The following is a 14,952-nucleotide window of genomic DNA, read 5'->3' as shown; positions in this document are numbered from 1 at the left end:
CCAGTTCCATATCTGGATGAGGATCCCCAGTGGAAGAAGAAAACAAGCCTGATATCCACCGTTTCCTTCCCTCTTAGCATCCTCATGTGTCCCTACCACATGGAGACCGGAGGTAGAAGAGGAGCCTTAGTACTACGTGGGTCCTTACAACACACACATAATCTCACTGATGTCTTGGAATTTTAATCACAATAGAGTCCCATTCTCTTGGACACCAGTGATGGGTGAATGCAGAATATAAGCTAGGAATCTTCTCCTTACAATTCTCAACAAGGTCACTTAGGTCAATGGCCTATCATGAAACAAAACCTTACAACAAGTACTAGGATTTGAGACTTGAGTGAGTTCTGCTTCCCCGGGATGGAGAGAGCAATGTGGAGTGGGACACAGAGACGCAGCTGAATCCGTTATAATGAGGGTGAGATGGAGTCATGGGGGCTTGAGAGAAGGTTTCCCTACAGACAAAGCATGGGGTCTAGGGCTTTTAATGAACATGAAGTCGTGCTACATAGATTGTCCTGTCACCAGACTGCCATGCTGTATTCATAACATAAGTTTCCTTCTGTTTTCCAGTGAATATTATGGTGAATCACTATACAGTTGTTATGAGACATGGGACGAGGGTCTCCAGCTTTGTCCTTCCTCAGATTATGAAGACATGATAACAACAGGGCCAACAGCACACATCCCTGCTGATGAACCTGTGTATTGGGAGGAAGCTGTTTCCAAGTAAGGGGAATGATTACCCAGGGAAAGCTGATGGAAGTATTGGATTCCATTCCTCGATATCACAGGGCACAAGAGAATCAGGGGATTTGGGTCATTGATACAGGAATCAGAGGCAGAATGAATAAGCTTATCCAGTCTTAACCAACAAACCCAGAAATTTCTGAATGAGGCCAGCTACCTCTTCCTTCAGGAAGACGTCTTGAGAAGCTGTACACAGAAAGGCAGCAACTGATGCAAAGATCACTGTGTCATTGGCTGAGCTGGGAATGAATGCAAGTAACCAGCTCAGTGCCTGGGAAACTGACTGATGATGAGGAGGAAGGATGGGCTGGGGTTGTGAAAGGTCGTGCTGGAAAATGTTCAGGGGAAGAAGAGAGCCTTTGGTGGTAGCGTTTGCCAATTTCTGTGGGGTGCCTACTTCCATCATGGCGGATTTCAAACTACCAACATGCTGTTCCTGTTCAGGGCAGGGAACAGTACATTGGAAATAGGTGTGCAGTAGCCCAACTACAGAGTATTTTCACCACTCGGATACCATAGATGGAAATAACTTCAAGGGAGCAGAGTATGGTGGTGTCTTGCTGACTCAGTCAGTGGAGCATGCAACTTGTGATCTTGAGACCCTGAGTTCAAGCCCAAATTGGGTGTGGAAATTACAAAAAAATAAATAACTAGACTTTAAAAAAAAGAGCATGGAGTATAGGAAGATGTAGTAAAATAATTAGAAAGTCCTAAGTTTTCAGCATTTATTACCTTTGTTTGTAATATAGGTCTACTTAAATGAAAATTTTATATAATTTAATTTTATGTTAGCATGTTTAACATTCTACCCAATAAATTCTTGGAAAAGTAATGGTCAGATCCCACGATATGGGATGAGCTGGCTCCCACTCACCAGTGGCTCCCTCCCACCTCCTAACCCTGACCTCAGCCATCCACTGGAACCCAGTGTGCACAAGCAGAGAACAGAAGGTAGTGTATTTCCTCTCAGTGCTTTGCGTGGGGCTGACATAACCCGTGGCTGATTTTGTAGCCTCAGACAAAGCACCAAGACTTAGGAGGGCAGGTCAAGTTTCTCTCCCATGGTTTGCCCAAAACCCTTTTGAGAAAAGAGCTACAAATCCTTTCTTTTAACTCCATTTCTCCAAATACGCATCTTTATTAGCCTTAGTCTATGTATAGTTCCTCTGTGAATCCCTTTCATGTTGAAGTGAATAGAGATATCAAGGAATATATAAGGAATCTATAGATCAAGGATTACATGTATAGAGCAAGAAATCAGGAGAATCTAAGAAAATGTCAGTGAAATTAAACATTTCATGGTCCCATGGCATCAATCATGCAATAACTACTGTACCCCTAGAAACCAGTGCTTTCGGTCCTCTTTCATCACACCCCTTCTTAGGAGCTAGGACTCTTGCCCCATGATGCCCCTGGTCTTGATTCATTCCACATTTCCAACTCACCAGGACAGAGATCGGATAGAGTTGGTTGTCCTCTTCCAGAAAATATCACCTGTGTTCGGGCACATGTCTCGCAGTCAGGCATTTCCTTCATGAATCACTAGCTCACTCTATATATGATGATTTTCAACATTGGCTAAATATTGCAACCATTTGGGAAACTTTAAAAGTAATTATGCTGGGGCGCCTGGGTGGCTCAGTCAGTTGAGCATCTGCCTTCGGCTCAGGTCAAGATCTTGGAGTCCTGGGTTCGAGTCCTGTGTTAGGCTTCTTGTTCAGTGGGAAGCCTGCTTCTCCCTCTGCCTGCTGCTCCCCCTGCTTGTGCTCACATGTGCACTCTCTCTTTCTCTGATTAAGAAAAAAAAAAAGTAATGATGCTGAGGTCCCGCCTCTGCCTCCTGATTTGATTGATCTGTGCTGCGACCCATTTATTGTTTGTTTTTTTTTTTTCTTTAAAGCTTCCCAGGTGCAGTCAAATTTGGAGACCCCTCCTATGGGGCAGTATTGTCCCATGAGTCAATTGCTAATTCAATGTTTTTATTCCAATAGTCATAGATATCGATCAGAACCATTTATTTATTTATTTATACCCAGTGTTCCTAAATCTTTATTTGACTAAATTCTATTTCATGAATAAGCATGATGGCCTCCCCTGTTTATTAGACTTTGGCAGTTAAAAAACAAAAAACAAAAACAACCAAGCAGCCACATATCCAGAACAGTGCATATGCTAAGGGTGAGTGTAATCTACAGTTTTAATGTAGGATAAATATATCTTTTTTAAAAAGCCTCTCTCCCTCTGGCCACATCACCTCTTGGTTTCAACCTTTAAATATAGACACATTTTTCAAAAGTCATTTCTTTGCTTCTCCGAAGGTCTTCAATGCCGTCATCATTCACCTCTGTTCATTTTTCCTGAATGACATCAAGTATGTCATCTGTAATGGCCTCCCTGAATGATGATTTCATCCTCTCCTGTTAACTGAGGCATCACGGACTCTTTGAGAAAAAATGAAAAATGAAAACTCTGTTCCTTTTTTTTTTTTAAGATTTTATTTATTTATATGACAGACAGAGATCACAAGTAGGCAGAGAGGCAGGCAGAGGGGCGGGGGGGAAGCAGGCTCCCTGCTCAGCAGAGAACCTGATGTGGGGCTCAATCCCAGGACCCTGGGATCATGACCTGAGCTGAAGGCAGAGGCTTTAATCCACCGAGCCACCCAGATGCCCCAACTCTGTTTCTTTTTTAAAATTTTGATTTAATATTTGAAAGAGAGACAGAGAGAGTGGAAGCAAGTGAGGTGAAGGGCAGAGGGAGAGGGAAAGAGAGAATCTCAAGCAGACTCCAGCCAGAGAGGAGCCCAACTCAGGGCTCCATCTCACAATCCTGAGATCATGACCTGAGCTGAGATCAAGAGTTGGATGCACAACCAACTGAATCATCCAGGCCGCTCCTCTCTGAGCTTCTTTAAGGCCACTTTTGAAATTCACATTCCTCTTACATATTTCTTTTTGCTCTGGAATATTGGCAATCCTAACGTTTTGTGGTATTGTCTTCCTTTTTTACTTTATTTGACCCCTTCCACTTCTCTTCTGCTCTTCTCTCCCTTTTCCCTGCCGTGCCTTGACCCTCGCTAAGTCCAGCTTCTTGTTTCTGTGAATTTTCTGCAATAAGTGTTGCAAATTCATTTAGAACATTCTTCTCTAAGCACTGTCTGCATTTAGAAACTTCGGGCAAATATACTCAGTGCACGCTGTTGGTAGTGAACGGACTGCACAGTAAAGGACTCAGGGCGGGTACCGTGCATCTAACTTACCCGCAGGTATTGCCTCATCTCCTTGGCCATGATGCCACCAGATTCAGAAATCCCAGCAGTCATCTCCCAAACCCAGATGGGAGCCCAGTTCCCTGCTGCCTTTGCTCCTTGCACTACCGCCAGCTGAAGCGACACGTGCCCAGTCAGGGCAACTTAAACAAAAGAAGTGAAGTGTGACCACTTTGGATACTGGTGTAATAGGAGAAGACATAGAATGGTCAAGCTACATTTGGTCTGAGAGGTCCCCATGGTTCTACTCTTCATATATCTGGTTAAGAAACCTCACTTTGTCCAAGTCCTCTCTTTTTTGAGAGTCTAATGGACTGTCCAGTAGAACTTTCTGGGATGATGGAAATGTTCTCTTCTGCATCAGCCAATATGGTAGCCATTTGCCACAGGTAGGTATGAAGCACTTGAAGAGTGAATAGTACAGCTGAGGAGCTGGATTTTAACTTAATTTGGTTGAATTAAACTGAATTGAATTGAGATTTTAAATGGCCCCTCCTGGCTAGTGGCCATTGTTTGGGCAAAAGAGCTCTAGCTTTTAATCACATCCCCTTCATTTCCTTTGGTGAATTGATTTATTTTTTTCTCTTTTTAAAGTTTAAAAAATATTTTTATTTATTATTATTATTTTTTAAAGATTTTTATTTTTAAGTAATCTCCACACCCAATGTGGGACTCAAACTCATGTCCCAAGATCAAGAACCATGTGCTCCACTGACTGAGCCAGTTGGTCACCCCTTGTGAGCTGATTTCTAATAATTTCCTTATTTTTGACACTCAAGGGCCCCAGGCAGCAGTGGATCAGAAGACCAGGAATCTGCACAGATACTAGGATCGGGTAATTGTCTAATACAGAGGTGAAGCCAGGGGTGTGTAGTGGGTTGATGGAAATGTCCTGTGGTTTTATTGGTAGAAGACAGTTTTGAAATCTTTGGAGCAATTTTTCATCAAAATTTCATCAAAAGCAATTTTTCTTAGCTCTAACACCATCCTCCCTACAATATAAATGGGAACATGAAGTAGGTATAATCTTGGATATCATGACTGGAGTGGATTCCATATTCCAAACACTCTATTAGGGACATTAAACACATTCTCTTATTGTTATCCAAGGGAACTCTATGAGTGCATCGTCTAGACTCTATGTCAAGACAAATAAAGCAAACTGAGGAGAGAAATCTTCCAGGTGAGGTGTGACAGCATTGGGTCATGTTTGAGCTAATTAAAAGGGGATTGATTTCATTTATTCTAATCCATGCCAAGAGTTCAAAACATAAGCAATGTGTGCTTAAGGGTCTTGATCCTTTGTGACATTTGTACTCTGAGTGGCTTTGGGCTAGAAAACATTCCTACTGTATCAGAAACCTAGGGCTGCCATAGCAAGATACCCCAGACGAAGTGATTCAAACAATAGAAGTTAATTTTCTCATTGTTCTGGAGGCTAGAATTCTCAGATCAAGGTACTAGCATTTTTAGTCTCTGGTAAAGGCTCTTTTCCTGGCTTGTAGATAGTCACCTTCTCCCTGGGCCCCCACATGGCCTTTCCTCTGTGTATCCAGAGAGAGAGAGAGAGAGAGAGAGAGATCTAGTGTCTCTTCCTCTTCATATACGGACACTAGGACATCAGTCCTATTGGATTAAGAGTTCTTTCTTATGACCTCATTTCAGCATTAGGACTTTCTTACATGCTCCATCTTCAAATTCAGCACTATACCAGCCCGATGCTCACTGGGTTGGAAAAATTTACCCGACTTGACTGTCCTAGATCCTGTCATTACACGCTCCACTTCTAAGTGCTCATGGTTGGAAAGTGTCCCACTTGGTGTGAAGTAGTTTGAAAGTCATGTGAGATTCTGGAGAGCAGGGCACTGTGTCCTGATGCTCAGCTCAGCTCCTGTGCTTACCAGCCACCAGGTTGGGGGAAGCTCATCTGTGTTCACATGAACAGTTGATACCGATGGTGTCACCCTTCTGGAGGTGCCACACAACTAGTACCAAGATTCAGAGCAGTTCTATAAGGTGTGGGTAGCATTAGTCTACCTGACATGGGAGGAAAAAAAGGCTCAGAGTGTTTAGGTAACCGTCTGAGAGTTTTCCTTTTTCCTATCCAAAATCCCTACTCTCTGCCAAATGAGATTCCATCATATGTAATTCTTGATAAACCAATTTTCTCCGAGCACAGTATTCCAGAGACTTCTATCATCCAGGGTACAGATATTTCTTCTACGCAAATCATCCTCACCCAGAGTCTGAGCGGAGAGGATGGTATCCGGCAGCGCATGCGTAGAAGGTCTCTAAGTGCTGCTGGGAAGGCTCCCCCAGCTGGGTGGTGGAAACGCTGGGGGAACCAGGGGATGGTCTGCGGTGCCTTGGGTTGGATGGTGGTGAACACTAGGGTGAACAGATGTGATTTTCCTTCTTAAGCTTTCATGCTTGCTCCTTTTATGGACTTGCGTTCCCCCGCCAGCATCAGGTGTTAGCTGCTGCTTGGGACCATGTAGAAATTTAGTTGCGGTGCTTCCTGCCCGAGGTGAATACTGCCCCCAACAAAGCCATCCAGCCTCGCTTCCTTCTTAAGTTTGGGGGTTCAGTTTCAGTAGTGACCAAGAACATTCGTGTGCCTTTCTTTGTCTGGATTCCAAGACCAAAGCCCCTTGTTCTCCCTCCATACTCGTCTCTCGGATATCTGGATTCCCAACAGCACACGTGGAATTCAAAATCCAGAACACCTTTAGGCCATGCCTTTTCCAGCAAATCCACATCTGACACGTACAATGTGTATTTTTCAGAAGAGACTTGGTTGGAAGAGAAGACACTAGTGCCCCTCGAGGCTCCTAAACTCTTTTTTGGGGTTGGACCAGCTTGTCATAGTTACCAGTTTCTGGGACCTGAAGGAAATGTGGATATTGAGTTGATTGATGAGAGTGCAAGCAAATACAGGTAAGAATTGAAGATGCTGATTGTTTCGATACAATTCTCCCATAAAGGAAGTCTGTGCTGTGTGATACTTACACATACGCACCTACATGATAAGGTATGCGATTCATCCCTTCGACATTGGAAATTTTGTCAGGATTCTCTGATCCTATGCACTGAGTTGGTGTTTTAATTTCAACACATGTAGAATACAGAGAAAATGGGGCCCTCAGAGTGTCATTAACTCGCCAGAGTTTTCTAATGTGGTGAAAGCCACAGAAGGGTCTTGAACTTTGCTCCACCACAAACACCACATCCCTCTGCACTTTTTTTTTAAAGATTTTATTTATTTATTTGACAGATAGAGATCACAAGTAGGGAGAGAGGCAGGCAGAGAGAGAGAGAGGAGGAAGCAGGCTCCCTGCCAAGCAGAGAGCTCGACGCGGGGCTCGATCCCAGGACCCTGGGATCATGACCTGAGCGAAAGGCAGAGGCTTTAACCCACTGAGCCACCCAGGAGCCCCTCCCTCTGCACTTTTGTTCTTTAATCAAAGACCCGGGGAGCCTGGGTGGCTCAGTTGATTAAGGGTCTGCCTTTGGCTAAGGTCATGAACCTGAAGTCCTGGGTCGAGCCCCAGTTCAGGCTCCCTGCTCAGCTTCTCCCTCTCCCTCTGCTGCTTCCCCAGCTAAGGATCTCTCACTCACTCTCTCTGAAATACATAAATCTAAAAAAGAAAAGTCAAAGTCCTGGTCTTCTCCCAGCATGACTATCACTCTGGCTCCTTTCAGCGTCCACTTCCCCATGGCTGGCTTCTATATGTGGCCAGCGACACGCCTTGGATTCTTGGTAACAGCAGCAGTGACCGTGAGGATAGCGTTCGATTCTTGGAGTCAGCATCCAGAACTGAAGTTACAGCACGAGGAGCAGTGGATGGTGGCAGGCCCACTGTTTGATATCTCCGTGGAACCTGAGGGGGTCATTGCTGAAATCCACCTCCCTCACATCATCTCCCTGCCAGGTAAGGAGAGGAGAGGGGGCTGTGGGAATGGTGGGGAACACTGTCTAATGCCCTTTTTCATTGTCCTACAGCAAATGAAGTCGATATGTCTTGGTTCCATGTTGCCCATTTTAAGGATGAAGGGATGGTCCTAGAGACGCCAGCCCGAGTGGAGCCTTTCTATGCCGTCCTGGAAAACCCCAGCTTCTCTCTGATGGGGATGCTGCTGAAATTGGCCAGTGCGATTGGTATTCCAGTCCCCATCACTTCCACGGCACTGCTCTATTATCACTTCTACCCTGAAGATATTAAATTTCACCTGTACCTTATCCCCAGTGACGCCTTGCTGATGAAGGTAAGGTTGGCAGATTTGGAGAAGAGAGAATTATATGTCCATTTATAACCTCGGACCTTGTGTCTCTGTTTCTGTTTGTTTGCTTTCTTTATTTCTCTTTTTCTTTGTTTCTTCTTTTCTTTCTTTTTTTTTCTTAAGACTGTCTTTATTTATTTGCCAGAGAGAGAGAGAGAGTGAGAGAGATAGAGAGACCGAGAGAGATAAAGAGAGAGCACAAGAAGAGGGAGTGTCAGGCAGAGGGAGAAGCCGGCTCCCTGCTTAGCAAGGAGGTGGATGGAGGACTCCATCCAGGACCCTAGGATCATGACCTGAGCTGAAGGTAGATGCTTAACCGACTGAGCATCATCTATGCTCACGTGAAACTCATGTTTCAGCATTGAACACCCTTCCTTTTGGATCTATGGATTTCTTTTAACATGAATCAAATACGCAGATAAATGTATCGCTCCCTCATGTTTGCAGTGAACATACCATGTGTGCAGCATGGAGATGGAGATGGAGAAGTGGACATCACCAGCTTCTCTTTCCCCCTCCTGCCCCGACCTGATTGCTACCCACCAAGAGTATTTACTAATTGGACTGATGAGAGCATCTACTGTAATTGTTTTTGACGGCAATTCTTGCTTGTTAATTCCAGAAAGTGTGTATTGAGCTGTAGCTGAGACTTGTCGAATGTTATTATTATTTTGTTGTTTGAGTTCTATTCTGTATCGTGGATAGATCCTCAGAGAGCTCTGAGGTCTCTTCTGTTCTGCTTCTGGGTCTCTCTGGGGTGACGTCACTGCTGTATTGCTTGCTGGTGGGCAGGCGGCAGTCACCTCATGGAGCAGGAGCCTTGCGATGGAGGGAAGTCGTCTCTACCCTCGTCCCTCATAGATGCAGCTGCAGACAGCAATGGTCCTCTGCCAAGGCACAAGGAGGAAGCCTCTTTGTCCCCGGATTTGAGGAACACTCAGGCCATCCCTGCCACATTATACAAAGAAAAATCAAACTCTACAGAGATTTGTAATAAAAAGAAACCTTTGACTCTGAAAAACAACCAGAGGGTTTTGAAGGGGCGGGGGGGGGGGGAGGTTGAGGAACCAGGTGGTGGGTAATAGGGAGGGCACGTACTGCATGGAGCACTGGGTGTGATGCCAAAACAATGAACACTGTTATGCTGTAAATAAACAAATAAACGAATAAAAAAAAAAAAGAAAGAAATCTTTGTGTGCCGAGCGATTGGTAGCTCAGTTGGTTAAGTGTGTGACCTTTGATTTTGGCTCAGGTCATGATCTCAGGGTCTTGAGATGGAGCCCAGAGCTGGGCTCTGTGCTGAGTTTGGAGCCTGCTAAAGACACTCTCTCCATCTTCCTCTGCCCATTCTGCCCCGTCAAGGAAAGCAAACAAACAAACAAAACAAACAAACAAACAAAAATGAAAGAAATCCCTAGCTCTGAGATAACCAGCAGGAAAATTTTATTAACACATGTCTCTGGTGCACCAAGCTGGGGCGGCTGGAGGAACTTGTAGCTCTGGATCTCAGAGTTGTGAGTTTGCTCCCCACATTGTGTACAAAGATTACTTAAAAATAAAATCTTAAAAAAAATAAAATCCCTCAAGTCCAGCGGCATATGTTTACTTTTAGCTTTGCTCCCTGATTTTCTTCTGCTGCTTCTTCCTCAGGCAATAGATGATGAAGAAACTAAGTTTCATGGTGTGCGTCTGCAGACCTCCCCTCCCGTGAAACCCCTGTATTTTGCTTCCTCTTATATTCTGTCCGATTTGGCTCGCCTGGAAATAATGCCCAAGGTCAGTAGAATTTGAATCTAACTCAAATTTCACTCAGGTTTCAAAATATTTTGTACTTCCTTTTTTTTTTTTTTTTTTAAGGAAGACTAGGAGAGGCTTGGTAGCTCAGGTGATTATTCTCCAAACCATACCCTGATAGGAGCTGGGCTACCTTTCCTTCCATGGAATAATACTAACTCCTAAAATTGTAAATTTGAAAGATTGTTGACCATTCTCCCTTTGTTTTTACCGCAACCCGTCACGAGACTGTAGAGGAAATGGCTGATATTTCAGTGACCAGTTCACTGCAGGCAAACAGGCCTTTCTACCCCCGTCCTCAACCCCCTGATACTTTAAGGCAAGTGCTGTGCTTCTTCTAGGAGTTGAAATTATCCTACAGGAGTCCTGGAGAACCCCAGGCATTCTCTAAAGTCTTTGCTGGGAAGATGGAGGAACCAATCACATTTGAAGTTACCGAACAAACACGCAAGACTTTGGTCTGGCACACTTTGGTGAAGCCAGGTAGGTAAAAATATGAAGTCTAACTTTGGGGGGATGAAAACAAATTATGCACCTCTTTTCTGGGTTGTAGTGAAGTGTCTGTTTATGGTCCCATCGCAGAGAAGAAAATGAATCTACTGCCAGCTTAGACTCAATGTTGAGTTGAAACAGAAGCGTAGACACTGGTCAAGTTTGCCTGGGATAGGGATGGCTGTTGCTATGCAGAATTGGACCCTCTCATATGTAGGAGGCTGCGAACAGAGATACTAATCATAAGAATCAGAAAGAGCAGAAAGTCAATTTAATTCTCTGTTTTGGGCAATTTTATAGTTGTTTTCATACATAGAGACTAATCAGCTGCTGAAGGAAGGACACAGAATTGATCAGAACTTCAAAGAACAGCAGGGCTTTTAGGACAAACATGTAAGACCATGTGGAAGGCTTCATGGTAAACAGACTCTAGTGATTTTCCCAGATGGTGGCTCCAATCGGCAAATCTCCCACCAACTTATGTGTGTTCAACGTATAAATTTTGCACTATCAGAAACCCAGTATTATGGGGTTAAAAGAATATCATTACTTATTGTTGAAATGTACTCACTTTATGACGGTATTTCGTGTCTAAAATACATTTGCCTGGAGGAAAATTTATGTAGAACAGTATGATAATTTTACCACAGCTTTCACATTTCCTCACGTATTGGCTTAGAAATAGAAATAGAATATTGAAAAAACTATTTCTTCCTCTGATGCATTTCCTTGGTGGGCAGTGAGTGACCTTCTCCTTAATTGGGTTCCATTAGGTATATCAATGTTCCAGTGGGATCCTTAACCCAGGAAATGGATCAAATTACTTTGGTGCATTGCATCAAAGACCAGAGAAACTACAGGGGCACCTGGCTGGCTCAGTCAGAAGAGCCTGTGCCTCTTGATCTCAGAGTTGTGAGTCTGAGCACCATGTTGGGTGTAGAGATTACAAAAAACAACAACAACAATTAAAAAAAAAAAAAGAAAAACTAAATAAGGTAAACAGTTCATTTTCCAATTTTTCCTTCTTTCCTAGTGGAGCTCCTGCATTGTGCTGCAGCATCGCCTACTCCCCTCTCAGGTGAGTGCAGTGTCCACACCAAACGTCAGGAGGTTTTGAGGGGTGTGATGTGGTTCAAAGGGATCCTACCTTCTCTTCAGTTACAGAGACTGAGTGCTGTCAGACACAAAGAAGGAGTCTGAGCCACTTGAGCAAATTCATGGGAGGGTTTAATATGCAGACTCTGAGCATGCAACAGCGTCTTATTGGGGAAAATATCTTGTATCTGATGAACTCTCAGTGAAAGTAGTTTGATATGGCTGGAGATGAAACTTTACAGGGATGGAGGACACATGAGACCAGAGGCAGGCAAGAAACAGAAGTTGAAAGCAGAAGGGTGATGGCTGAACGTTTTTGGTCCTTAGGCTGAAGGCAAAGGGGGACTTGGGAGAGGTGGGTAGCAATGCACTCACTGTTCTGAACAGTGTGGATGGCTGTGGGTGGGGAATGGACAGGAAGTGGGAGCCGGGTTAGGAGACTGTTGTGAAAATTGAGAACAGGGATTAGCTGGGAAATGGTTAAAGTTACTGGAGGGGATAGGTAGCAGAGAAAGAAATTATGCAAAGTAAGGAGCCAAGGGGCGCCTGGCTGGCTAAGTCAGAAGAATATGTGATTCTTGATCTTGGGTAGTTGTGAGTTCAAGCCCCACCTTGGGAGTAGAGATCCTGTAGTAGTAGTAGTAGTAATAAAAATAATAATAATAACTTTAAAAATAAATAAATAAGATATAATAAGAGTCAAGATTCAGAGGACTACATTATGACCTCCACATTGTCAGCGTTGTCAGTCTCCACACAGTAAAAGTGACAGGCCTCCTGTCTCAAAACAGATCATACAGGAGGAGAAAGGGAACATTCCTTGATCCCTCTCACTCCTCAGGTGTGAGGGATCTCACTCCTGATCCATTTCACTCCTTGAAATGGCACAAACCCATTTCCTGGCCAGTTGGTGTTATGGTCAGGGGGCCCAGAGAGGCAGATGAGCTGCAGAAAATCAGAGCCCACACCTGGAGTTGCAGTTGGGTTCAAACCCAACCACAGATACAGTTAAGAATGAGGTAAAGAGGATTTCATAAAGGAAATTGAGAGGATTTATGTAGGTGGTGAGTGTGTAGCACCAAGAAGATGTCTCTACCCTTCCTCTTCTACAATCTCTTGAGCCACAGCCACAGCTATCTGCCACCTGGTGTCAGAAGGATGAAACCCACCCTCGTTTGCTCTCTCAAGAACACCCTTCAGAAGCTGCTGCCAGCCCACGTCTTGCGTCAGACCTTCGTTCTGGCCAGCATGCACTGTGAAGCCTGACATCTCTCTCCCCCTCTTTGCCTTTTGGCCTGGTGGCATCTTGTATTTAATACCAGAATCCTACTCCTCGAAATCCTCTTCTGATACTAACTCTTCTGTGAAGACTTTGCTTGAAAGTCTAGTCATCCCCTCTTTTCTGAGCCAAGGGCTCTGGTTGCATTTTTCTCCTATGGAATTATGGTGATACAAATGATCATGGTGACAAATGCAGCTTATCGAATGCCTGTTGCATGGCAAATATTCAGGGTACGTATAGGTGTGCATTATAGTCACCACTTCTGTCTAGTCCTGTCAATGCACTTTGGCTGGCTTCCCCAGAGAGGCATGGAGGAGCATCAGAATGAACATGGCAATGGTAGCAGTCCTGTATGGAACATAGCCTGAGACAGACACACACCCCGCACTCATGGGGTTTCTATTCCAGCAGGTGAAAACAATGAAGCTGATTTCCCAGTGCCTATCAAAGTACAGTTGTGATACACATTCCAAAGGAAAATTAGAGGGATTTAAGAGAGGTTAAAATGGGAGGCTCAGATCTAACCTTGAGGGAGTTGAAAAAGTTTCAGAGTGTATCCTGGAGAGAGGAAAAAGTGAAATTTATGTCCAATGAAGGAGATAGAATAGAAATTGCTAAACAAATGGGGATGCCAGAAAAGGTTAAGTTGAGAATCTTTCTGCGAGAGAAACTTTATTCATTCCAATTGAGGAGTCACTGAACGGACACTTCCAATGACTTTTCAGGAGAAGCACCAAGACTTCACAGAAATCACATCGTTCAATGAAGGTGTTTGGTTATAATTGTGATGACTGGACATGAATGATATTCACCACAGTGTTAAAGAACAGAAGTTCTAGAGGCATGAGTTGTATATAGAAAGTAATCACCCTTTTGGGTGCCTGGGTGGCTGAGTTGATTAAAGGTCCAAATCTTGATCTCGGCTCAGATCATGATCTCAGGTTTGTGAGATCGAGCCCTGTGTCCAGATATACACTGGGTGTGGAGCCTGCTTAAGACTTTCTCTCTCTCTCTCCCTCTGCCTTTCTCTCCCTACTGGTGCTCTCTCTCTCTCAAAAAGAAAAAAAAAAGACAGTCATGCCTTTAATGAAGAAACTGAGGAATTCGAAAGCGATATGTTTTAGCCAAGGTCCCACAGGTATTACGTATGGTCACCAACGTGAACCCTGAGTTGGCATGATGCAAAATATCTTCTTCTCTCCAGTGCTCCCTGTCCCCTCTGTGTTGTACTTCACCAGTTAAATCTCGTTCTACACAGTTTATCAGAAGACCGTTGAGCGAGGGGAGCTAGTCTACTGTACCTTGACGTCTGGTATCATGTGTACCAATGTGTGAACTTGAAATATGTTAGAAGGATGAATAGATGAATATGGAAAAAGATAGGCCTTCTGTAAGGTTCCAATGAAAACCAGAAAGTAAAGAAGGAGAGGTGCTCAAAGCTTGGAGAAGAGGGAATGGAATTGCAGAAGAGGGATCATTGAGTTTCCCTAAATTCATACACCCCTGGGAATGGACTGGAAATCCTGAGGATGTGTGTGTAAGATCTGGGCAACATGCAAAAGAGAATGAGCAATATCTCCACACAGAATTATGCCTTTAAGCAGTGGCTAGGTGATTCAGCTGGTTAAGTGTGTGACTCTTGATCTCAGTTCAGGTCTTGACTCAGGGTCATGAGTTCAGGCCCCACTTGAGGCTCCATGCTGGGCCTGGAGCCTACTTAAATCACAAAACAAACTGGGGGTTGCTGGGGGGAGGTGGGATTGGGAGAGGGGGAGGGGGCTATGGACATTGGGGAGGGTAAGTGCTATCGTGAGTGCTGTGAAGTGTGTAATCCTGGCGATTCACAGACCTGTACCCCTGGGGATAAAAATACATTATATGTTTATTAAAAAAAAATTTTGGAAGGGGAGGCGAACCATAAGAGACTATGGACTCTGAAAAACAACCTGAGGGTTTTGAAGGGTCAGGGGTGGGAGGTTGGGGAACAGGT

General features: G+C 44.2%; 1 protein-coding gene across 4 annotated transcripts in view; it reads left to right on the top strand.

Moving 5' to 3' along the window:
* The window catches only part of LOC123931083 (caspase recruitment domain-containing protein 8-like), a 45,035-nt gene that overhangs the window by 29,096 nt on the left and 987 nt on the right, over positions 1-14,952 (top strand). For all 4 annotated transcript variants that reach the window (XM_045987813.1, XM_045987815.1, XM_045987812.1 and 1 more), the window contains exons 5-12: positions 574-729; positions 4,798-4,853; positions 6,805-6,955; positions 7,721-7,950; positions 8,022-8,284; positions 9,950-10,075; positions 10,435-10,576; positions 11,619-11,663. In XM_045987813.1, coding sequence (XP_045843769.1) covers positions 574-729; positions 4,798-4,853; positions 6,805-6,955; positions 7,721-7,950; positions 8,022-8,284; positions 9,950-10,075; positions 10,435-10,576; positions 11,619-11,663 — 1,169 coding nt within the window. The remainder of the gene's footprint in view (positions 1-573; positions 730-4,797; positions 4,854-6,804; positions 6,956-7,720; positions 7,951-8,021; positions 8,285-9,949; positions 10,076-10,434; positions 10,577-11,618; positions 11,664-14,952) is intronic.

The sequence above is a fragment of the Meles meles genome, chromosome 19 (assembly GCF_922984935.1).
Source record: "Meles meles chromosome 19, mMelMel3.1 paternal haplotype, whole genome shotgun sequence".
Lineage (NCBI taxonomy): Eukaryota > Metazoa > Chordata > Mammalia > Carnivora > Mustelidae > Meles > Meles meles.
The sequence above is the reverse complement of the archived record's forward strand: the minus strand, read 5'-3'. Positions and strand labels throughout refer to the sequence as shown.